Raw genomic sequence first — 22570 nt, forward strand, 5'->3', positions numbered from 1 at the left:
ATTTTAAAAATAATATCTGTAACGGAATTTCGTTCTTGTCAAAGTAACGGGCCTGAAGTTGACGGCGTGCCTCCCCAAAGTCTGCTGACTCAGCGGTCACGCCCCCTTTCCCGAGCTGCTCAGGGTGTAGTGTGGGCGTCTGAGCCCCCCACCCGAGGGGCCCCAGCACGCCGGAGCACCGGGCCGGGGCATGTTGGCCACGCCTCGCCCCTGCTCGCAGCTTTGAAAGAGAGCCCTGTGCCTTCCAATCGTGTCCAGGGTGGGGGCAGAGCCCCAGGGCCCCCCACCCCACCTCCGGGCTCAGGGCTGAGCCTGCCGCGCCCCCTTGACCCCCAGCTCAAGGTGGTGCGGGAGGCTGGTGTCCTACAGACAGCTGAGCAGGGAACACGAGGGTCAGCCACCTGCACGCCCCGGGGGCAGCTCCCACGGGCTCACTGGTGGGCAGGGAGGGGGGACCTGCCCAAGCTGCCCCCCCGTGCCCAGGAGAAACGGCAAGGAGCCCACTGCCTCTCCCTGCCCCCAGAATTCAGCATCCTGGCTCCCGAAGTAACGGAAGGGCTGCTCGACTGCCCCGAAGCCACAGGCACCGTTGGGAGGAAACGTGGGGCTGAGTTGGTCCCGTACCCATGGCCATGGCGAGATGGGCAGACTGTCCAGGGCCACTGCACCGAGAAGCATGCAGCTGGTCCTTCTGGGGGAGATGGGGCCGCGTTACAAACAGAACACCGACCATCAGAACTGTTTGCGTGACCCACGAACGTGTCCCGGGGAGTGGTGTGGTCAGTAAGTGCGTGTGCAGGCTCGGACAGGCAGACAACAGCTGGAGGCCTGACCCTGCTGCTGCAGGACGCTCTGCTGCCTGCAGCTTGGGTACGCGTGTCCATTGGGCGCCACCACCGAGGGGAGGGCAGGGCAGTGTGCACCCCGGGGCCACGCCACCGCCCGACAAAAGGAGGGGGCAGCCGTGGGCACTGGGAACCAGCCATGGCCCCGGCCTCCTGCGGCCAGGAAGCTGGGCACGAGCCACAGATCCAGACCCCTGGGGATGCAGCTCCCGGGAGGCTGCCTTGCTGGCCAGCCACCACCACTCAGCCACGTGGCTGTCGGCTGTGGGAGCGAGGGCCGCTCAGCGAGGGGCTCCTTTCCTCCTGGGCTCCAGCTCGGCCAGCCGCTCCTCTCGGGCCTGTGCGTGCTGCGTCCCCGCCCTGTGGGCTGCGGCAGTGGCCGCCAGGTCGATCTGGGCATAGCGGGCGGCTCCTTCCCCTGAAAGCAGCCCCAGGTGAGCAGGCCTGAGTGATCCTGGGGAGCCCACTCTTCTGCAGAGGCCTCGGCCTGCACAGGGGGCTGGGGGCCCGCCCGAGTCGCCCACACCTGAGGGGAGGTCCTGGGTGGGGCTGTGGCCCCCAAGGTGCCCACCCCCATGGGCTATGCGGGGACCCACCTCGGACGCCCGCACCGGCCTCCGGGAGCCCCAGGCCCAGGTAGTGCAGCTGCATCCTGGGGGAGGGGCTGGCGGGGATGTTCGCGTAGGTGGGCGCCTCCATGCTGGGCCTCTCAGGCCCTGGGGTTCCTGTGATGATGGGGCCGTGAGTCTCGGGGGGGTGGCTGGGGGCCCCGCTGACCCCCAGGGCCGTGCAGCAAGCACTCCCTACCCACTCCCTCCTGCAGGGTCTGGGGGCCGCCTCCGTCTCCCTGGGCTGCCTCAGTCCATCCTGAGACCCAGCCACCGCCACCGAGCACAAGTCTTTCCCACTGCCGCGGGCAACCCCCGGGCCCACACTCTTCTGCCTTCGGCCCTGCTGCGGGCCACCGACCGCGACCACCCCTCCCAGCCACTCTCTCGTCAGGTCCCCAGCGCCCTGCCCCTCCCAGGCAGGACGCCCCAGCCCTCCCCACTGCTGCGCCAGGTCACTCCACCTGCTCCAGGTTTACGGAGACCACTGGCCTAAGTGCGGGGCTACGCTCATCCCAGTGCCGTCCCCTTCTCAGTGTCCCCCGGCGTGTCAACTCCCCTCCCATCCCAGGAACCGCTCAGTGGGGTTCAGGGTGGGACCCCGCAGCAGGCCCCCGCCAACCCCTGGGTGGGGGCAGGACCCTTGCAAAGGGGACCAGGCGCCAGTCCCAGCATCGCCCCTGCTTGCCCCCGCCCGCCCCCGGGGCCTGGTGGGAGCGCGCAACCCTCTCTGGTGCAGGTTTCCTGGCTGGGCTGTCTCCCAGGCCACTGGGACCCCCACCTACCTCCCCCGCCTCAGTACAGGAGCTGGTCCTGAAGCCAAGCCTACCTGAAGGTGCTGGGAGCCCAGGAGGTGAGGCCGCTGCTCCCTAGACCAGAGAGAGCTTGGTCAGCCGGCCACCCATCGGCCCCCCTGCACCTGGCTGAGGCCAGGGCCCTGCACCATGTGCCTGAGCACTCACACCTGTCCCTGAGCCCTGCCCTGCCGGACCCTGCCTGGGCGAGGGCCCGGGAACGCAGCGCAGGCCTGGCCTGCGCTGGAAGGGGTTTTGCTGGCTCATGGCCAGGCCACCTGCTTCACTGGGACGGCCAAGGCTGTGGCGCACACTCCCTGGGCAGCAGAGTGGCCTGACCAGGGGCCTCTCCCAGGTCCTGAGAGAGCCGAGGAAGGGACTTCGGTGGCCTCAGAGCTGGGGACACTGATGCCAGCAATTGGGATGGAGCGAGGGACAGTGGCCCATGGCCGGCACCTATACTGACCCCAGGGCCCAGGCACTGCCAGACTTGGGAGAAGCGCCCCGCCCCAGGCCTGGGCCGGCCTGCTGAGCAAGGGACTGCTCATACCCATCACCTGTGTGAGGGGGCCTCCGTGTGCCCTGGGGCCTTGGCCGGGACACGCTGACCTTCAACACCCAGGACAAGAGGCCAACGCCCTCTGGGCGCCAGGCCGTTGCACACCAGCCCCCAGTTCTCACGGGCTCCCCCTGCCCTCGGAGCCCCCCACCCCACAGACGGCAGGCACCTGCTTCTGGAGCCAGCCCCACAGGTGCGGACACCACAGGTGTGGAAATGCGCAGACGCAGGGCCCCGGCTGCCTGCTCAGGCCACGCCCAGCTCCGCACTCTGCGGGAGGCTTCGGGCACCTGAAGGACCCCCCACACAAGAGGCCATGGCCTCTAGGAGCCCTCAACGGTCTGCAGTGTCCGCTCCCGTGGAGGGCCCCTTCCTCCCCAGATGAAGCCTGGAGGTCCACGGCCCGGCCCCGCCCACCTGCTCCTGGGGCGCCGCCTCCTGCCGTGGACTGAGGGTGGGAGGCTCCGGCCACCCAGCTCCACACTCGCCTGAGTCCACCCTCCCACCTCAGCCCCCAGACGGCCCCTCCCTGGAGTCCCGGCCATCTGCCTGGTCCACAGGGCGGGGCGAGCGGAAGGCACAGCTCCGCCCTCCCTGGCTTCCTAGGGTGGGCAAGTCACTCAACTCAGATGGTTCTGGTGGGAGGGACGCCTGCCCCTTCCACTCTCCCAGCTCTCCAGGGTCACCACCCCCCCCTCCACCCAGCTCTCAGCCCTGTCTGTTCCCTGTGAGGCTGGCCAGACCCTCCTGGGGGAGGCGGTGATGGCCGTGTGTATGACACCGACTCACTAACAGGCCCGCGTGGGGCCCTGACTTGTGTCACCTCGGTGGACCCTCTCCGTGGGCCCATCTGCGGGAGAGGAAACTGAGGCTCAGATTGGTGGCGTGACTTGCTAGGGCCACCCAGCCCGCAGGTGGCCCCGGTGGCCCCCAAGCCTGCCTTTCCCACTGGCAGTGATGCAGGGGTCACCCAGGGGCTGCAGACAGGGCACCAGGACGGGCACGGCCCCCAGGGCGTGCAGGGAAGACTGAGGGGTCCCTGGAGCCTCGCCACCTGCGGGGTGGACGGCAGAGAGGGCCGCCTGGCTCCGAGCCAGCACCCTCACGGGCCTGGAGCAAGTGTCCACCACACCTGGACACTGGAAGCCACCTTCCTGAGCCCCAGGAGCCACCGAGGACCTCACCGAAGTCCCCAGTGAACGCTCAAGAACACGCCACGTGTGCACACATTACACAGACCACACCTGCGTGCATGCACTGGACACGCCACACAGCACGCATGCGTACACACACACACATGCATGTCCTCAAGGTCACGAGCACACGCCAGCCCTGGGCCATCTGCGGCCCACAGCTGTCATCGCCCCGCAGGCCAAGGCTGTAGGCCGACGAGCCAGGCCTTGCGCGGACTTCAGCCTCACCCACAGGGAGGGCTGGGCGAGGGGCCACACGGAAAAGGACGAGGTGATAAGAAAAGAACGTTTTATTTCCAGTCTAAGGATTTATTACAAATGGTCAGATCCTAACAGTGTAAAAACCACAAACGCCTTCAGGCAGCAGTGGAGGGACAAATCGGGACAGGTGAGCTGCTCACCCAGACGGGGCAAAGCCACCCAGAGTCCGGGGCCGACGGACACCGGTCACACCGCTCACGCCGCCTCTGAGACACCAGCGCGGACACACAGCACCAGGCCCGTGGTAGCACTCCGTGCAGGCGAGCAGGCAGGCCTCGGAGGGCGCTGGCGGGGGCCTCGGCGGGCGCAAAGGGGCAGCCCCAAGAAGGAGCCAGGCACCCTCTGCTTCTGACCCCCAGCCTTCCAGCCCTTTTGCAGCTGGGCCTCCTGCCCCACCAGCCACTCGGAAGGCAGTCTCAGCCCCTCCCGGGAAAAGGCTGGGTCGGCTGGGCTGGGAGGGCAGTCCCCCGGGCATGAGACCCACCCCCACAAGTCCCTGGGCCTCCTGAGCCTCAGTTTCCTCTCCACAGGACAGGCCAGTGGGTGTGGGTTGAGGAGGATGGGGGGACAAGCAGCCCCCCATCCTACACACGGAGCCGGGAAAGGTGGTCCGTCTTGGCCCACAGTCCCCAGGACTCGGGGGCGTGGAGCTGCTGTGGGGGGACTGAATGTCTAGGGGCAGCGAGGCCGGGTGGCCTCCGGAGCAGGACCCGGGCTGAGGGGGAGGGGTCGTCGGGCCACAGGCAGGTGGTGGGCAGGGTGGGGGGGAGCCTATGGGTCCTGAGCACACCCAGGCCCAGCAGGGGCCCGGCGGGGGCCCGGCACCTGCTCCTGGGCCAGGGGCTCTGCGGACCCACCTGCCTGCCCAGAGCCGCCACCTAACAGAAGGCGCCTCCAGCTGCACCCAGGTCCGGCCCCCCAGATCCTTCGGTCCACTGGCAGCCCCAGAGCCCTCTCTGCAGGCTCCACTCCCCGGAGGGCTGGCCTTCAGGGGGCGCCCCGCCGCCACCTTCCGCTAAGCCACACTGTTGCCGGTATCACCAAACGCCCCTCTGCAGGCTGGCGCCCCTTCTCACCTATAAGGAGGGGCCCACCTGCCCTCAAGGAGGCGGGTTTACCTTGAGCCCTCCGCAGGCCGGGCACGTGGAAAAGAAGGCTGGAGGGGGCCCCACGTGGGGGCCACCTGCTTCCCAGGGTGCACGGGTGGCCTCGCTGCCTGGGGCCTCCGCCTCCTGTCCCCGCCGCCTCACACCGGAGGGACAGCCCGCGGGCGTCTGGCCGCCGGGGTCCCCAGCTGCACTGCCGTCGGGGCCGCCCTGGGCAGCGGGGGTCTGGTCCCTGGGAGCCGGGCGAAGGCTGCGGGGCGTGTCGTAATGGGGCCGCAGGCCGCTGGGCACCTGGTACTCCGTGGTCCCGGGCGGGCAGGCGCACAGGCTGGGCTCGGGCGCCCCCGCAGCCTGCGGCAGGCTGAGCAGCGAGCCGAGCTCCTCGCCACCCCGCCACACGTCCAGGCTGCTCCCGGCGCAGGACGAGAAGCTGCCAGAGTAGGAGGAGTGGCTGCCCGTGGCGATGCCGCTGTCTGAGGAGCTCTGGCGGCCCACCTCCCGCAGCTGCCGTGGCCTGGGTGCCTCGGGGGGCAGCCGTGAAGCGCCCGGCACGGCCTCCCCCGGGGCCTGGGCCGCCGCCAGCCCCGGCCCCTCCTGCGAGGTGCTGGCCGAGGACGAGGACTGCTCTGGCCATGCGGCGAGCCGGCTGCTGGCACTGACGTCCGAGTGGCTGGCTTCTGACGACGAGCTGGACAGGCTGCGGTCGTCCCCTGGGGTGGACAGCGGGCGCTGAGGCGGCAGGGGGAACCCGGGGCTGGGGAGGGCCCAGGGGGGCTGACGTCTATCACGTCTCCCATCTCCATTCCCCCCACCCCAGGCCAGAGCCAGCACCAAACTGCACCCTGGGCCTTTGTGTCTGGGGGAGCCCACTCAGGGGCAGCGGCCTCATTCGGTGGGTGGGAAGACCCCCGTCCCTCCTGCCCCGCCCAGACCAGCACCCAGTGTCCCTGGCTTCACCCATCTGGGAAGAGCAAGTGAGCAGGATGGAGAGGACTGAGGGAACCAAGGCCTGGAGGGCAGCCCCCAGCCCCACCCGAGCCCGGCCCCCACCGCCTGCCAGGCCCCACCTCCACTGCCGGGCCGGCCGAGGTGGGAGAGGAGGCTCAGCCGCTTCTCCAGCTGCAGCGCTTCCAGGGCTTCCTGGGCCACTCGCTCCTCCGCCGCGGCGGGTCCCCCGGGGCTGGGGTCTGCAGCAGAGAGGAATCGCGGGAGGCAGACCCAGCCCCCTCCTGGCAGCCCCTCAGCCACAGCCCCCATGCTACCTGAGATGTCATGGCGAGCCCAGCACTGTAGGGCCACCCTGGTGTGTCCCCAACCCAGGCCCGAGCCGCCGGTATCCCTCCCTCGCCCCGGGCCCACTGTCCGCACCCTCCAACCGTGCCACACTGGGTTGCAAGGAGGGACAGCGCCAGCAGAGGGCGCTGCCACGCCAGCCACTGGTAGACAGCCAGGGGCCACAGGCAGGAAAGGGGGCAAGATGAGGCACACCCCCAGCAGCCCCTGTCCCTGTGACCTCAGGCTCACCCCCCCGTGCCAGTCTGGGGGCCAGAGCTGCTCAGAAGGTCTGCAGGAGCCCTGCGTGGGGCTGGGGTCTCTGGCTGACACCCACCAGGCTGACCCCTTCTGACTCGCACAACCGTCCCAACAGCTCAGGCTTGTGGAGGAAGGCCGGTGTCCCCGGGAGCCCAGCGGGGCAGACATGGAGGGACCCCTGCCAGGCCACCCTCCCCACGCACCTGGGAGAAGCGGCCGCAGCCCGAAGGGGCCCTTGGTTGGGGAGACGCCCCGAACGATGCAGTCGAACAGGAAGCTGATCCGCTCGCCCTCTGCTGAGGACAGGAAGAAGACGCCGGCCCCTGCGGGGGGGCAGCCCCTCAGCCTGGCCCCTCCCACCTCCGAGTTCACTTAGGGACAGGAAGCAGGGCAGCCCAGAGTGGGTCCCCCCCCCGCCCCGGAGGGTGGCCGTGAGACCGTCACCCTGACGGGGACTCCACACCCACCTGCGGTGCCACTGAGACAGCGGCCACCCTCCTAAGGCCAGCCCGTGTCCCCGCCCCCAGTGTTTTCAGGTGGGAAACGAGCCCCGGGGGTCAGGGTGCGAGCTGAGGTCACACCCTGGGACTCCCTCCCAGTGGAGGAAGGGGCTCAGTGGGCACCTGGGGTCTGCACGCCAAGGGGTGCCAGGGCAGAGGACAGGCCGGGTGGGCTGGCAGGGAGCCCCACTGCCCTGCTGCTGGGCCCTCGGCCCCGCCGGGGTGAATGAAATCCCTCATGGAGCGTGAATGGGGACGCCGGGTCACATGGGGCTGGACTGGTGGCCCGGCCTCCCCACCCAGGGATGCCCTCAGCTCTTGCCCTAGGCCTGGTGCCCAGAGAAAGGCTCCCCAGGGGACGGCCCCTGCACACCGTGGGACAGGACGCTCCACGCCAGAGCCTCTGCCGCCACCAGAGTCTCCAGCCTCACAGGTCCAGGGGGCTGGCTCCTCCCACCACCCCGGTAACACCACTGTGCCCCTCGGTAGCACCCCAGATGCAAGAGCAGTGCACACCCTTCAGTGGGTGGAGCTTGAGCCACACAACACCCCAAACGCTGACCCAACTGCTACAGAGACGAAGAAACTGGGGCCCAGAGAGGGGCCCTGACGTGGACTTGAGCTGGGACCCCACCAGGGACACCCAGGAGGCCTGGCGGGCGGCCCTCCTAGCCAGGGTGTGCTGGCAGAGCACCACCCCCCCTCGGCCGGACAGCAGGCCAGGGGGAGGCCTGTCACACGGCCACTGCCCCACATGCAGCGCCCGGCCAGCCGCGGCCCCGCCCCGCCCTCACAGGGCCAGGCCTCTAATCCCCAGGCACCTGGCAGAGGCCTGGGCACAGGCAGTCCCTCGACTATAAAAAACCACATTACGAGGGGACTGGAGCCGGCGGCATTCCACAGGGGCGTCTGCTGAGCGTCACGCTCCTGATGATGTGGCGGTTGGTGAGGTCCGGGGACATGGCCACAGCGCCCACCCAGCTGACAGCAGCTCCCTGGGGGGGCACCCGGCTCAGAGGACCGGACTGCCTGGGCCTGGAGGTGGGGCTGCCCAGGACACGGCTCCCTGACCTCTTGCCAGCCCCCCGTGGGCTGGAGCCCCGCACTGCCCTCGGGCCCCGAGGATGCGTCTCTCCTGGACCTGGGGGCAGCCTGAGGGGCAGGGCTTCCCCTCATCCTAGGAGTACGGGCTAGGGCAAGGGGTGTGCTGGTGCTGGGGAGCAGGCACCACGCACACGAGGCTGGGTGCTCCAGCACCCACACTAAGGCACAGTGACACCCATCCCTGGGGTCCGGGGAGAATGGGGCTTCACTCCCAGGACCGAGCTCCTCGAATCTGGGGAAGAGATGAGGCCCCCATTCAGCTTGGCACGTCCAGAGGGTCCCTCATGGGGCCACAGTGCGGGGGACAGCTTGGGGGCCCCTCGGGCTGCATCTGCTGGGGAGGGAACAGACCAGCAGATGCCCCAGAGGAAAGAAGGCTTCTGGGAGCCGGGTGTGGTCTGCATGGCCTCCGCTCCCCTCCCCCCTGTGCGGACAGGCCCCCCTGCAGATGGCCACTCCACCACGCTCAGACGGGCAAGTCTGGGTGGCTCTCTGCCTCATTTCCCTCATCTGTAAAATGGGGGTGATGCACAGAGCTCATGGGGCTGCACAAGCACTCTGAACCCCAGTAACATGGGACCCCCACAGGACTTGTCCTGTCCTGTCTCTCCCTGGCTGGTGGCCCTGTGCAACTTTGGTCTCCAGGCCCGGAGTGCAAACCTCAGAGCACAAGCGTGAAGCCAACCACCACCCCTCAGAAAGGGGCCGTCTGGCCTGTTCGCCGCCACTTTTCACAGCTTCCTGCTCCTCAGCCTCCCCCGTCCGCCAGGGTCCCTGCACCCGCATGGGTCACAGTCCATGCCAGCAGGTCCCTGGAGCGGTCTTCTCCCTCCTCCAGCCCTGCTCACCAGCCGCCTCCAGGCCTCCGAGGACTGAAGACCTGGTGCCCCAGCCCTGCACCCGGGGCCTGGCCCAGGGAAGCCACCGATCACTCCCTTCCACCTCCCCCCAGTTCCTGGGTCAGGGACAGGGCTTCAGCTTTCGGACTACAGCCTCTAGAAGAGGCACCAGAGGGCTCCTCATGGCGGGAGAGACAGTGCACTCAAAGCGCAAGCGAGCCAGGCTCCCCCTCGGGCTTCACCCTGCGCTGGCTTCAAAGCCCACTGAGCCCTGGCTGCTGTGGCTCAGTGGGCGGAGTGCCGGCCTTCCAGCCAAAGGGTTGTGGGTTTGATTTCCAGTCAGGGCACATGACTGGGTTGTAGTCCAGGTCGGGCCCCCAGCAGGGGGCGCACAAGAGGCAACAGAGTATTGAGGTTTCTCTCTTTCCCCTTCCCTTCCCTTCCCTTCCCTTCCCTTCCCTTCCCTTCCCTTCCCTTCCCTTCCCTTCCCTTCCCTTCCCTTCCCTTCCCTTCCCTTCCCTTCCTCCCTTCCCTTCCCTTCCCTTCCCTTCCCTTCCCTTCCCTTCCCTTCCCTTCCCTTCCCTTCCCTTCCCTTCCCTTCCCTTCCCTTCCCTTCCCTTCTCCTTCCCTTCCCTTTCCCTCCCTCTAAAACTTAACAAAAAAACTGCAACTGCGCACGCGGGGAAAAGGAGCGAACTCCGAGGTCTGGAAGAACTACCCAACTACCTAGCGGGCCCTATCGCATAACCCCTGGGGCAAACACAGCAGGTATCCTGCCACGTGCAGCGGCGCAGGCCGCCACGCCCCAGTCTTCAAATGCATTGGCTCCGCCCAGAGGAACGAGGTAGGGCCAGCAGACCCCGTGCGTCGCCGGGGCAGGGAGAGCGAGCAGCCCCTGGGCTAACTCCTCGCCCTCTTGGTTCCCACTAGAGGCCGCCGCAGCAGGGGAGGCAGAGTGAGGTTGCGGGCAGCTCAGCCTCCTTCTCCACCGCGTGTGAGGGCGGGGCAATGACCCCAGACTGCCAGGGGGTCCTCAGCTGAACGGAGATGGGGCGCACAGGGTGGGCCCAGGGACCGGCTCCCACCGAGCCCCACCTGTGTCAGCCAGGCGGTGTGCGCATCTCGAAAGGAGAGCAGAGCAGCGGGCGCGGCGGTGGAACAGCGCCCCCGCCCGACCCGTGCGACCTGCCCCTGCGCTTCCAAGGCCCGTCCTCCACTCCCGCAGGTGGCCGGGCCTCATGCCCTGTTGGATCTCGCCTCCTGCTGCCCTCCAGCCCTGGGTGTGAGGTGCGCACAGGCCAGGACCCGGCGTCCAAGGGAGTCCTTCGGCCCGGCACATGGACACGTTTCAACGAACGTCCTCACATTCACGTTTACTCTTTTTGTATGTTTGTTTTCATGAAACCAGAACTCGAACGGCTCTGACGCCTGTCCGGTGCCCCCGACGCAGGGCACAATTGTGACTAGAAGCCTCGCTCAGAGACCTCAGGGGCCTTCTGCACAGCTTCCTGCCCGGCCCGCCCCTTGCCCTCCCCTGGCTGGGAGCCCTCGCCCCCAGGGGGAGCACCGGAGGTCTGGACTTGAACCCAGCACCCGTTTGGAGAGACAGCTCCCACGCCGCATCCCTGGACACCAGCAAAGCGGGAGCGCCTGTGCCCGGGGTTCCCGCGGCCGCGTACTTACAGTACCCACACCTGGTCCCGCCTTCAAAGATGAACCCGTTGGGCACGGCCCCGTAGCGCCGGAGGTCGGACAGCTTCCACTGGCCCGTGACGACAGGAGGGACGTCTCGGGCCACCACGAGGATATCATTGCAGAGGTGGAGAGTGGCAGGGCCACTCTCCAGCTTGGTGCCTGGGGCCACCGTCACATGGAACCTGTGCACTGAAAGCCAGGCAGGGCGAGAGGGCCCGGTCACCAGGCATCCGGGTCACCCAGGCCCCAGCGGCGGTCCTGCCGCACCTGTGCTTTGAGGGCGGGCTGGTCCGCAGAGGGGCTGCCCAGGCCACGCTTCACCTCCCTACAGCTGGATGAGACCCTGACGAGCCCTGGTGACCGAGGGCAGCCTGCACAGGGTCCCTACGCATAGAGCACCTCCCCTCAGGAACGGCCACCGTGGCAGCTGCATGGCCGGGTCTCACAGATGGGGAAACTGAGGTTCGGGTAGGCCCAGCTCACGGCCAGCGTGCCAAGCGTCTGGGGTCCGCCTCACAGTCCGGCCCAGCTACAGGGGCGCTCCAGAAACCATGGACCCCCACCTCCGTCAGGGGTCCCCCCGGGGCCCAGCACAGCCCACTTGCTCTGGAAGCCAAGCCTCTGTCTCAGCCTGGCCCTCGGCCCATGCAGCCCCTACAAAGAAGCCACTGTGACCTGTGTCCCCAGATGGTCCCACCTCGGAAAGCACACCTGGGGTGACCGGCTCCCAGAGTGAGTGGGGGCAGCCAGCCTTCCTGACCCCCCATCTCCAACCCGCCCCCTCCTCAGAGCCCCAGGGCCCGAAGGGGGCAGCGCACGGAGACCCCACCCCAGCCCATGAGACAAAAAAGGGTCGGGGCTCTGAGCCTGGTGAGCTGGCAGGAAGCCCCAGCAGGAGACCCCTCCCCCATGTCCTCTCGCCAGGCCCCCGCCTGGGGGCTCCAGGTGGGGCAGGGGGCTGCTGTTCCCAGTGGAACGGGGTGAGGGCAGTGAGGCTGCACCCTCTCCCTCCCCTCCTTGGCCCCCCCGCCGGCACCCCGACCCTGCGACAGCTGCTCCTGGCCCTGGCCCGGGGCTCCGGCGGACAGCCGAGGGAAGGTCCCACTGTTCAGAAGTCCCTGCCCTCAGGTTGAAGGCCCTCGTTCTAATTGACCGGGTCAATCTGGGCGTGGGAAAAGGCCCCAGTGTTCCCCCCACCCCCACCCAGCCTCAGCAGAGCCAGGAGGCGGAGCAGAGCGATTCTGACTCAGTGGCCTGGAGTTGTGTCTCGGCCTCTGCAGCCCCCTGTGGGTGGGGCCCTGGGACACCCCCCCCCCGCCAGGTGGCACCTGGCACCACTCACCCTCGCCGAGCGCGCAGCGGATCCGGGCGTCCCAGGCGCACATGGCCTCCCGGCTGTCGAAGCCCAGCATGACCGCCTGTGGCAGGCAGAGGACCGCCAGCGTGTGGGCCAGGCCCTCGTAGGGCAGCCCCGGCTCCAGGCCGCAGATGCGCTCCAGCGTCTGGCTGCTGCGCTCCGGCAGGCCCCGGGCGCGCTCCGACCGGTCCTTGTAGACCAGCATCAGCAGGCAGTCTGGGGGCGCGGGCCGGACAGGCGCAGGCTGTCAGGGGTGCAGGCCAGCGCGACTGCCGCCCGGAGCCCCAGAACCCCCCCGCCCCAGAGAGTCCCGGGTTCGAGGTCCGGCCCCGAGCACATCACCCAGCCATCTCCTCAAGCACAGAATGTCACCCCAACCCTGCATGGCCCACGAAGACAGAGAACCCCAAACACTTCGCGGCTGGCCTGCCCCCGGCCAGCACGTCACCGGGCCCCACCCTTCGGCCCAGGAGGTCACACTAGCAGGGACTGCAGGATGTGGGGTGAGTGGCTCAGGGGGTGCGTAGAGCCTGCCCAGGGCCCGGGTCCCCATCCCACCCGGGCCTCTGGGTCTCCAGTCCGGGGGCTGCTGCCAAGTCCACACAGGCCCCTGTCTCTTCCACAGCTGCAGGGTCTCTGTCCTTGTTACCGCCAGCAGAGCAAGCAGCTGCTTGGCGAGCTGGGGCTGGGGGTGTGTTCCCAGTGGGCTTCCCCTGGGTTCGTGTGGCCCCAGGAAAATCCTGCTCGGAGCACAACCCCTGCCCCAGGCCCAGTCTGCGGTGAGGGCGCAGGGTCGGGGCTGACAGGACGCATGGAGGAGCGGGACACCATGGGAAAGCTCAGGACGCAGGTCTGCAGAGGCCCTGGATCCCACAGCTGGGCCAGCACTGTCCCTTCTCCATCACCTCGGGCAGTAAATGGGCCCTATTTTTTAAAGCTATTCTGGGGATGCTTTTTAGTGCAAAGCTGCTCTAGGACCTGGTGGCGGGGAAATGGAAGTTTTCAGTCAGGGGCCAGAGACCTGCGGGGAAGAGGGTGCTTGCTGCGTGAGGACCCTGGGAGGCTGGGAACACAGGGTGGCACCTCCAGCCAGGAAGCCCCTCGGGACTGGGCCCTGGGCAGGCTCTCCTGGGCAGGGCAGAGGCCACGCTGCCCAGCTGTCTCGGGGCAGACACTGGGCCCCGAGAGGGACTGGCCACCCTGCTCACAGCAGCAGCCTGGGGCCGAAGGGCACAGGCAGCTGCAGCCGGCCGGGGCTTGGGGGACAGCGTGTCCATGGGGCCTGAGGGAGGGCTGCAGGGGACTGGGGTCATCACGGAGAAAGGAGGCCTAGGGGACAATGATGAGAGGGGGCAAGGAGACACTCGGGCGGCGAGCACTCCATGCACGCGCCCGCACCAGGTCCAGCCGCGCCGTCCTCGGCTCACGGAGCCTCTGCTGGGCATTTGCAGAGTGGGCGTGCCCTCCCCTGGGTCGAGGCGCTGACCTAGCCGGCCTGGCCACACCACAGTGAGCATGGTGGGACCAGCAGGGAGCCTCGGCCAGCACCTGGGGGGCAGCCTTGGGTCCCTGACCCCCGGAAGGATGCAGCTGGACCGCTTGTTACCACCCCCCAGGCTCGGCCTGCCCCAGCTCTGCAGGGAGGGAGGAAAGAAAGGCGAATGTCCTGCATAGGGTCCAGCACCCTCTGAGGACTGCAGGAAGACCCCCTTGCTGGGCATCTTGGGGCCCCCACTTCTGGCTCTGCCCCACAGCTCCCCCCACTGCCCTCACTCTGCTCATGGGCAGCCTGGGACCTGGGGGACACAGCCTGGCAGTCAGACTCTGCAGTGGGACGACAGAGGAGAAGCCTTGAGGAAGCATGACTTGGGCAGTGGGGACAGGCACTGGTGACCGGGAGGGGCTGTGCCTGAGGGCAGGGTCAGAGACAGACTTGGATGTCCACCTTCCGGGAGATGTGAGGAGCCAGCCTGGCAGGGAACAGCACTGTGCTAGTGGGAACAGCCAGTGCAAAGGCCCAGGGGCTGGGGGCCCGAGGGCTGGGCTGGCAGAGGGGGAAGGAGAGTGGTCCCAGGTCAGGAGTTCAGGTCAGGTGGGCCTGGGGGTCCACCAAGAGCCTCATCCCACTGGGCCAGAGTGCCCGGGGGCTCTGAGTCAAGGGGCCTGGCTGTGCTCAGAGAAGGGCCATGGACACGGGTAATGGTGGAGGCTGCAGCTGTGGCTGTCGGGGAAGAGGTGCTGCTGGCCCAGGCCAGCCTGCAGCCGCCACGGCAACGCAGAGGGAGCCTGGCCCACGGGACCTGCTGGGTGGGGGGAGTGAGGGATGAGGGATGAAGGAAAGGAGGAGGGAGGGGATGCTGGGGCCAGGTGGGGGGGGCAGGGGTGGGGTGCTGCCCTGACGCATGCCGGAGCCGCCTGCAGGGCACTGGACAGCCTGAGCAGCAGCTGGATGTAAAAATAACCAGGGAGTCATGAGCACTCGAAGGCGCTCACAACCGGCTGCGTGGGGAGCGCACCTCTGGGCTCCCTGGGGGCGGGGAGGAGTCGTGAGGATGGGCGGCCGCTGGGGATGGAGACTCACAGCCACGCGGACGCAGCGGAGCCCAGGGCAGAGGCCGGAGAGCGGCAGCTGGATTCGGCCCTAAGAGGTCACAGTGACTTTGAGGCAGTGTCTTCAGGAGAGTGGCTGGCAGGAGGGGGCCCTGCCGATGGTGCAGGCAGCCAATGGGGGGCCAGGGTGGGGCAGCCCCAAGCAGCTGGGGGTGGGGGACCTCAAACCAGGCCAATGGGGGTGGGGGACCTCAGGCCAGTGTGCAGTGCCTCGGGCTGCAGCCAGAAGGCGTCCACTCGTCGGACATCCAGGCTGTTCATGGGGCAGATGGAGGGCCACGTGGTCAGCGGGGGCCCACCGGGTCTGGGTGCCCAGCCCACCTACCCCCTACCCACTGCCCATCCATCATGGGCCTGCCAAGCAGTGGTTCAGGGCTCACAGGGCATGGGGACAGAGCCGAGATCTGAGCTGAGAGCTCCAATTCCCAGGTCCCTTGTGCAAGGGCTCCACGGGGACAGGAGGGGGCCACCACCCACACCTGGTCTGTAGGCTGCCTGCCCCACCCAGGACCCAGACACCCATTCCCGCAGGACCCACGTAATGCAAAGCCGGGAGGTACCACCTGGGAGGAGACCCTGCCCATCACCACGGGGACCCCTGTCCTTTAGAGACACACCTAGCTCAGCAAAGTTGCCAGCCACCCGGGGAGGGGCAGGGGTCCCTGGGCCCCTGCTCCTGGGCAGCTTTCCAGTCTCCGAATGTTGTGGACAGTGGGTGGGCTCCCAGCACCTCACCCAGAAAGTCCCAACCCTGCCAGGGCGATGCTGTTCTGGGGGGAGTCCTACTCTGAGGTTGGGACAGATGCTCCAGCAGGGACTGGTCCCCCAGCCTGTCCCAGAGTATCGGGGGGGGGGGGTTAAGACAAAAAACAAGGCCCCAGCTGTTCTTGGGATTCTGGGTGTCAGCCTCTGCTTGTAAGAACCCATAAGACCCCAGGACTTTCAGCCCCTGGGTCCCTCCAGGGGCTTTTCTGGGCGGGAGGAAGCCCTGGGGAGCCCCTGAATGTGCTGGGCTGGGGAGCTGCCCTGGACTCCTCATCTGACTGGGCCAACATGATGCTCCCTGCCCCCCAGGGGAGGCCTCAAACTGGGAGGGACAGAGAGGCTGCCCAGGGTCACCAGACATGGGCCGGGACCAGAGACGGACCCGAACAGGAACCCTTTGTGCAGGACAGAGGCCGAGACCCCAGGGACACGCACCAGCTGAGCCACCCAGTGTCGGTGACGGCCTTTCTCTCGCTAAAGGTGATTCCCTTCCTCCTGCCGACTCAACCTGACTCCAGGAGGCACTCCCTCCCGGTGGCAGCGAGGCCACCAAGTGACAACGTGCCCTTGGCACCTGCTGCACCCCTGGTGCCTCTGAACTGTCCCCGTGGACCCTCCCAGGAACACGTGAAGCAGGGGTGCAGCCTTGAATCTCTGCCTCAGGTCACACCCCTGCAGGCTGCCCACAGTCCTCACGCCCTAACCGTGGGTGGGCTCCGAGTGGACGTCACCCTGGAGGGGACAGAGTGTGCCCTCCGCTCCCCGGGCCCCCACCTGCCCCTGGCCTGGCGGCTGTGCTCAGGCACGGCCCTGCCTGAGGGCCCCACCCTCTCCCCTCCAGCAGCTCCCCTCGGACCCAGCCCAGCACCCTGGGGACAGGCCCTGCCTTGGAGGCTGGTGAGCCATCCCGCTGCCTCGCTGCGCCTGCCGTCTCTGCTGCTCCTGGGCAGTTGGGCAGCTCTGGGCCATGCAGCGGGTTCCAAGGTGCTGGCACCCACTGTTCCAGAGGGAACAGTGCCTCCCGAGGGGCGGACCTCGCCTCGCAGCCCGCTCTCCAAAGTGGAGGAGGTAGAAATCACCCCACTCCCCAAAGGGACAAAGGCCAATCCTGGGCTGCTCTTCCAGGGGGATACCCATCCAGAGGTCCGCACAGGCCCCAGCTCCCTGGGGACCCACCACACCTCGCAGACTGCAGCCAGCTTTGCTCCGGCCACAGCAGGCTGGGCCCTTCACTGGCACCATGGGCCTCTGCCCCCAGCCTGCTCTGCCCTTGGCCTGGCCACCGCCTCTCACCCCCTTTCTGCCAGGGCCCCTCCGTCTCCCCAGCTCCTGCCCCCTCGTCTAGGCCTCCCTAGACTCCCCAGGACAGGGTGCCAGCCTGTGGGGGGCCTGGGCCTGAACCACAGCGGTGGGCGTAGCATGAGGCAGGGAGCGCGTGTCTGCAGACGGAAGCAGACCCTTGCACCACCACTGCCAGGCTCGAGATGAAGGCTCAGCAAGAGGACCCCAGGAGGGGACCCCAGAGAACAGGGAGGGCACCCCTGCCCGCTCTCTGGGAGAGGGCAGCCACCCACCCTCCCGGGAGGCTCTCTGGCAGGCCCACGCGTGGGAGGCAGCTCGAGCCCACACCCCCGCATCCGGCGACCCCTGGGGCCTGGGCCGGCTCCAGGGCACCTGTCTCCTGGAGCAGCTGCAGCCGCCCAGCGCCTCCCAACTGAGCCCCGGCCCCGGGGGAGGAGAACGATGCTCCCCGGCCCCACACAAGGCCGACTCCGGTTTTCTCAGGCACAGACGCAGCCCTGCTCCTACCCGCAGCCAGGCCTCTGCTCCACCTGGGAAGGGGGTGGGGCAGCCGCCCCCCTCCCCCCGCCCCCGCCCCGCCAGCACCACTCGGTCCAACCCTCACTCCAGGAGTGAGTCCCCGCGCCGCTCAGCACCCCAGGAGGACCGGGGGTAACTTTCTGGTCCCTGCGCGGGACGGGGGCGGCCCAGGCTCCTGCGCTCCCGCCCCTCCGGCCACAGCAGCCTGTCCTTCTGCAAAGGCGGTTCCCGCCCTGAGCCTCGGTCCGCGACCACAGCCCTGCGCCCGGCCTGCGGGAGGGTCCCGGCGTCCCTGCAGTCGGAGCCGAGGCCCGACCGCTCTCCGGTTACAGCCCCGGCGCCGCCGGCTATTTCGGGCGCGCTGGCGGCGCTCCGGCCCGCGCAACGCAGGAGGCCACCCGCACCCGCTCCCCCGCGCCCTACGCCGGTCCCGGCCCGGCTCCGGCCCGCGCCCTGCTCACCTGCCACCGGCGACGGCTTGCGCAGCACCAGCCACCTACTCTTCCACTGCGGGGACAGAGGGGCCGTGAGCGGCCGCCCGCGCCCCGCGCCCGCCCCGCGCCCGCCGCGCGCCCCCACCTTCTTGCCGTCCCGCAGCTTGACCTGGCCTTCCACCAGCGCCGCCTCGGTCATCTTCTGTCATGGTTCCCGCGCGCCCGCCGCGCCTCTGCCCGCCGCCCCGCGGCCGCCCCAGCCCAGGGTCACTTTCAAAATAGCTCCGGGAGGGCCCTGGGCTGGGCCAGCGAGGGCGGGCCGCGGGCGGGGCGTCCCGCGAGGTGGGTGCGCTTCCCGCCGCGCCCCTGCCGCCGCGTGCGCAGCCGGCCTCCCAGACCGTCCGACCGTCCGGCGGTCCACGGAGCGCCCCCAGCGCCAGCCGCAGGCGCAAGGGGCCCAAGGCCGGCTCTGCCTCTCGGGGCTTCTGCTTGTCTTCCACACGGAAGCAAACAGCCCAACAGAAAGGTTCGCTCTGGTGTCCACGTCTCTCGTTTTAACGTTTGCAACCAACCTCCTCTCACCCTCTGGCACCTGTCCCCCACACCTGCCACCCAGATGCCAACAGACTGACTTGGGGACGACTCTACTCCCAGGCCTCATTTTCACCCCCCTACCCGGGGCCACCCCACTGCCCAGGCAGGGCGATGGAGGAGGTACTGTCCTGCCCCTGCAGCTCGGGGCCTTATGCGGGCTGCCATTTGCTGGGACCAGGACTCATTCACCACACACACAGCGCCCCGGGGCCGCTCCTCCAGCCCCGCTGGGCGCTGGCCCCCTAAAGCTGGCCCCTGCCCCCTGGGCAGCAACGGCCCCGAGGAGCTGTGCGCTGTGAGACCCGCGAGGTGGCCCCTTCCCAGTGGGGTGCAGGGGGGGCTCTGAGCGTCTGGGTTTCCCTCCACCCTGCAGCTCCACTCAGATGTCCTGGTTCTCCAGGCCCCCAGGTGGCCTCGCAGGGCCACACCTGGAACGTCCATCAGCCCCCGGCTCTAAGAATCCAAGAACATCCAAGTAGGTAGGTGGCGCAGAGTGGGGGCAGCACCCCAGAAAAGCTGAGAGGCAGTGTGGCCTCCTGGAGGCCCCTCCTCTGGGGGCCTCCATCCTGGTGGGGAGAAGAGGGAGGTGCCAACGCGTATTGTTCACCCGAACTCCGCGGGCAGGAAGCCTGCCACTCCGGGGGCACGTGTGGGTCACTCACAGAGGAGGGGAGCGGCACTCAGAGCCATGGGTGTTGGCTCTCACCACCAGGGCGGGCTCCCATTGGCAGAGCCCGGGCTGGAGTGGGAGCCCGGAGGCGGAGTCCCAGCTCGGCAGCCACCGTGCTGGACTCAGAGAGCCAGGGCCACCGAGCCCACTGTCCCCGGTAGGTCACAAACGTGATTCTGATGCCCTGGGATGTCTTGCTGGGGCCTAATGCAGAGCAGGGTCACACCCGGCCAGGAAGCAGCACAGCTTCCTACCTGCGTCATCTGTGTAACCCCCAGCTACCCCCCCGCCCCAGAGCGGCTGCCCAGCCACAGGGGCCCATTCATGCTGCCCACACGTGCAGGCCCCAGAGGCTGGCCCGGGACAGCCGGCATGAGGCTGGGTGGCAGCTGGGGGCGGCGGCCTCCAGCAGGCCCACCACATCCACCACCCAGGCGCCTGGTGCCTGGCCGTCCCTGCCAGGAGGGACCACGCCTGCAGCATTCCTGAGGGCTGGCCCTGACCCAGGCTCCTACCACGCCGCCGCCGGGCAGCTGCACCTCCTCCCCCACTGGCCCCGGAGAAGTCGGGCTACAATGGGGAGGGACAGCTCCCCTCCCCGCCCACGGCCACCAGGGCTGCCAAAAGGCAAGGCGAGCTTCCTGCCTGGCTCCCACCGCAGACGCTCCTGCCTGCTGCTCCTCCGCTCCTGCTCTAGACCCAGCACTGTCAGCCCACACCAGGCACCTGTTGAAGCCCTGCCCTTCTAGTGATGGGGTCAGGGGGCGGGGCCTGTGGGAGGCAGTCAGACCACGAGGGCGGAGCCCCCATGACAGATCAGGGACCTTTTGAATAGAGCTGTGTGAGGGCGTGGCCAGAAGACAGCCCCTCAGCACACCTGGGGGAGAACCGTCCCAGTCCCCGGTCCCTGACTTCCGGCCTCCAGGACCGTGAGGGACGAGTGTGTGTTGTTTGGCTGCCTGTCCTTGGTCCTTTGGAGTAGCAGCTGCAGCCACAGTGGTCTCCCGAACCGTTGTGGCCAGAGGTGCTGGTTGCAGGTGGTAGAGACGCACTCTGGCCTAACTGACACAGTTAGGGCTTTGCAGGAAGGAGGTCAGCCCTCTATCACCACATGGCTGGACTCCAGAGCCAGGGGCATGGCTGCCACCTCCCAAGAAGCGGTGGGTCACAGCTGCTCCACTGACCGACTACACGGCCAAGGGACGCCGTCACCACTGCTAGACTCGAGGCCACAGGACACTGTCACCCTGCAGCTGCGGGACCTGCCGCCAGACCTGCACCTGCCACTCACCTCCTACAGGCACTGGAGCCTCCACTCCCAGCCCAACGGCCCAGGGCGGGGCCCTCCAGCTCCTGGCCGTGCGAGAGCCGGCCTGTATTTCCAGGCACACGGTCTGGCAAAGCACGTGCCACCTGACACGCCCAGGACCTTGCCCTGTCCATGTCCACCTACGGCCGGGGGCGTGTGGGTGGAAGTGACCGCCCAGCCACACGGCGTCCCTTCCAAAATTCAGACGTTGAAACAGTGACCCCTGTGTGACTGTGTATGGAGAGGGGTCTTAGAGGAGGTGATTAAGGTTACTTGGGGTCAAAGGGCAGAGCCTTGATCCCACGGACCATGGCCTCCCTAGTGGGGGGACAGGCAGCAGGGGAAGGCCACAGGGGACACAGTGGGAAGGCGCCCTCTGTGAGCCTCTGACCGGAACCACCCCCAGGCTCCTCGACCTTGGACTTTAGCCTTGGGGACAGAGAGGAATGGACTCCTGTCGCCAAGGCCCCATCTGTGCTCTCCGGGCCCAGTGGCCTGAACTGACCAGGACGGCGTGTGGCAGACTCCCTGGGGGAACAGCTGTGGACACCTCATCCCACGGAAGGTGGAGTCTTGCTGCCTTGGGATTTGGCTTTGCAGATGCTCACGGGCACTCGTTCTTCCAGAGCCCGGGCTCCGCCGTGTGGTAAGCCCAGGTGGGCTGGCCAGTCCCCCCACGGCTCCAGCCGGCTGGCACAAGACAGCCCAGGGCCTACTGACCACCCGGCGTGTGAAGGAGCCGGCCCAGCCCAAGTTCAGGTCACCGATTCACCACCGTGAGCCAGATGTACGGCTGTGGTTAAACCACCCTGAGTTTTGAGGTCGTCCGCGGCACAGGAAAAGCGTGCTGACACAGACCGTCCTGGGTCGGATGACGGCCTCGGGGGCCAGCAGCAAACACCTGTGCTGAGCAGACCAGCAGGCTGAGAGCGTGGGGAGGAGCGTGTGTGTCCGCACACACCCCAGCGGCGCACATGGCAGCACAGCGCAGACACAGACCTCAGCAGCGTCGCCAGCGGGAAAAGGCTGTTTTCGGAAGAAGAGGCAAATCTGTAGCCGGTCCCTTGGCCTCCGCAGCGGAGGCCAGGAGGCCGTGGGACACCCTCCATGCACGGGCAGAGGACGGGCAAAGGCACCAGGATTAAGTGACAGGAGGACACTGTGAACGTCAGGGAAGTGTGACAATTCAGACAGATTCCTAAAGGCGTCACTTCCTGTCATGGGCTCAGGAAGAACTGGGACCCTCGCCCAGGGCGGTGACAACTCGGACTTGGGTCAGGAAGGAAGTGCCATCCTGTGAAGGAACCAGGGCCCGGCCACTTCACAGGGACTCGTGCTGAGCTTTCGCAGAACAGGCCGTGCCTGCGTTGTGCAGAGTCCCTGTGGCCCAGTGGGGGAGGGGACACTCCTGAGCCCCTGCTGGGCGGGGTGGCTGTGGTGACAGCCATCCACAGACTTAAGGATGGAGAGCGACAGGCCAGCCTCACTCAGAAACATGAACATAAAGCCCTGAACAGACGGCAAGCCTGAAAAGGCTTGTAATAATAATAAGGCAGGTGTCAATGGCCAGGGCCCTGGCAGGCTGACCCCCCCTCCTCCCCGGGGGCACCTCCTCTAGACCCAAAAGTGAGGGGGTGGGTCGTGAGCTGCCCGAGGGGAGCCAGTTCCAATGTGGGGATGTGGGAGGAGCAGCGCCTGCGGTGCAGGGGTCTGCACGCCTGGCTGCTCGGCAACCGACAGAAGCCCCTCGGACTGGGGACTGTAACCACAGGTGCTAGGGCCCCCCCTCCAGGCCCCCGAGAGCCCCACAAGGACCCCACAAGGACCCAGCAGGCACAGGAGAAAATAGACGCAGCCATGAGCTCCACCTCTAGGGGGGCGCTGAATCTGGGGGGACGAACGGAAGACACCCAGCTCACACTCTGACTCAGCACAGCTGGCTCAGGAAGGCAAGGAAGGCTTGAACCCCAGAC

The 22570-nt window shown here is 67.9% G+C and overlaps 1 protein-coding gene across 7 annotated transcripts; it reads right to left on the bottom strand.

Moving 5' to 3' along the window:
• Positions 1-607: 607 nt before the first annotated feature.
• Positions 608-18307, bottom strand: DOK7 (docking protein 7). 7 transcript variants are annotated; one of them, XM_037126946.2, is made up of 10 exons: positions 18170-18306; positions 18052-18097; positions 12380-12610; positions 11026-11226; positions 7103-7222; positions 6434-6553; positions 5379-6076; positions 2283-2322; positions 1442-1570; positions 608-1263 (listed from the first exon to the last, which is right to left on the bottom strand). In XM_037126946.2, exons 1-10 carry the CDS (start codon positions 18221-18223, stop codon positions 1127-1129), a joined length of 1776 nt encoding a protein of 591 aa, XP_036982841.2. In that variant the 5' UTR covers positions 18224-18306; the 3' UTR covers positions 608-1126. The 7 variants fall into 7 exon arrangements, with proteins under 7 accessions (XP_036982841.2, XP_053528355.1, XP_053528356.1 ...); XM_053672380.1 differs by having other exon boundaries at positions 6434-7222; positions 18170-18307; XM_053672381.1 differs by having other exon boundaries at positions 6434-7222; positions 18194-18305.
• Between the last annotated feature and the right edge of the window lie 4263 nt (positions 18308-22570).

The sequence above is a fragment of the Artibeus jamaicensis genome, unplaced genomic scaffold, assembly GCF_021234435.1.
Source record: "Artibeus jamaicensis isolate MK-2021 breed Jamaican fruit bat unplaced genomic scaffold, CSHL_Jam_final contig_76, whole genome shotgun sequence".
In the NCBI taxonomy this organism is placed as follows: domain Eukaryota; kingdom Metazoa; phylum Chordata; class Mammalia; order Chiroptera; family Phyllostomidae; genus Artibeus; species Artibeus jamaicensis.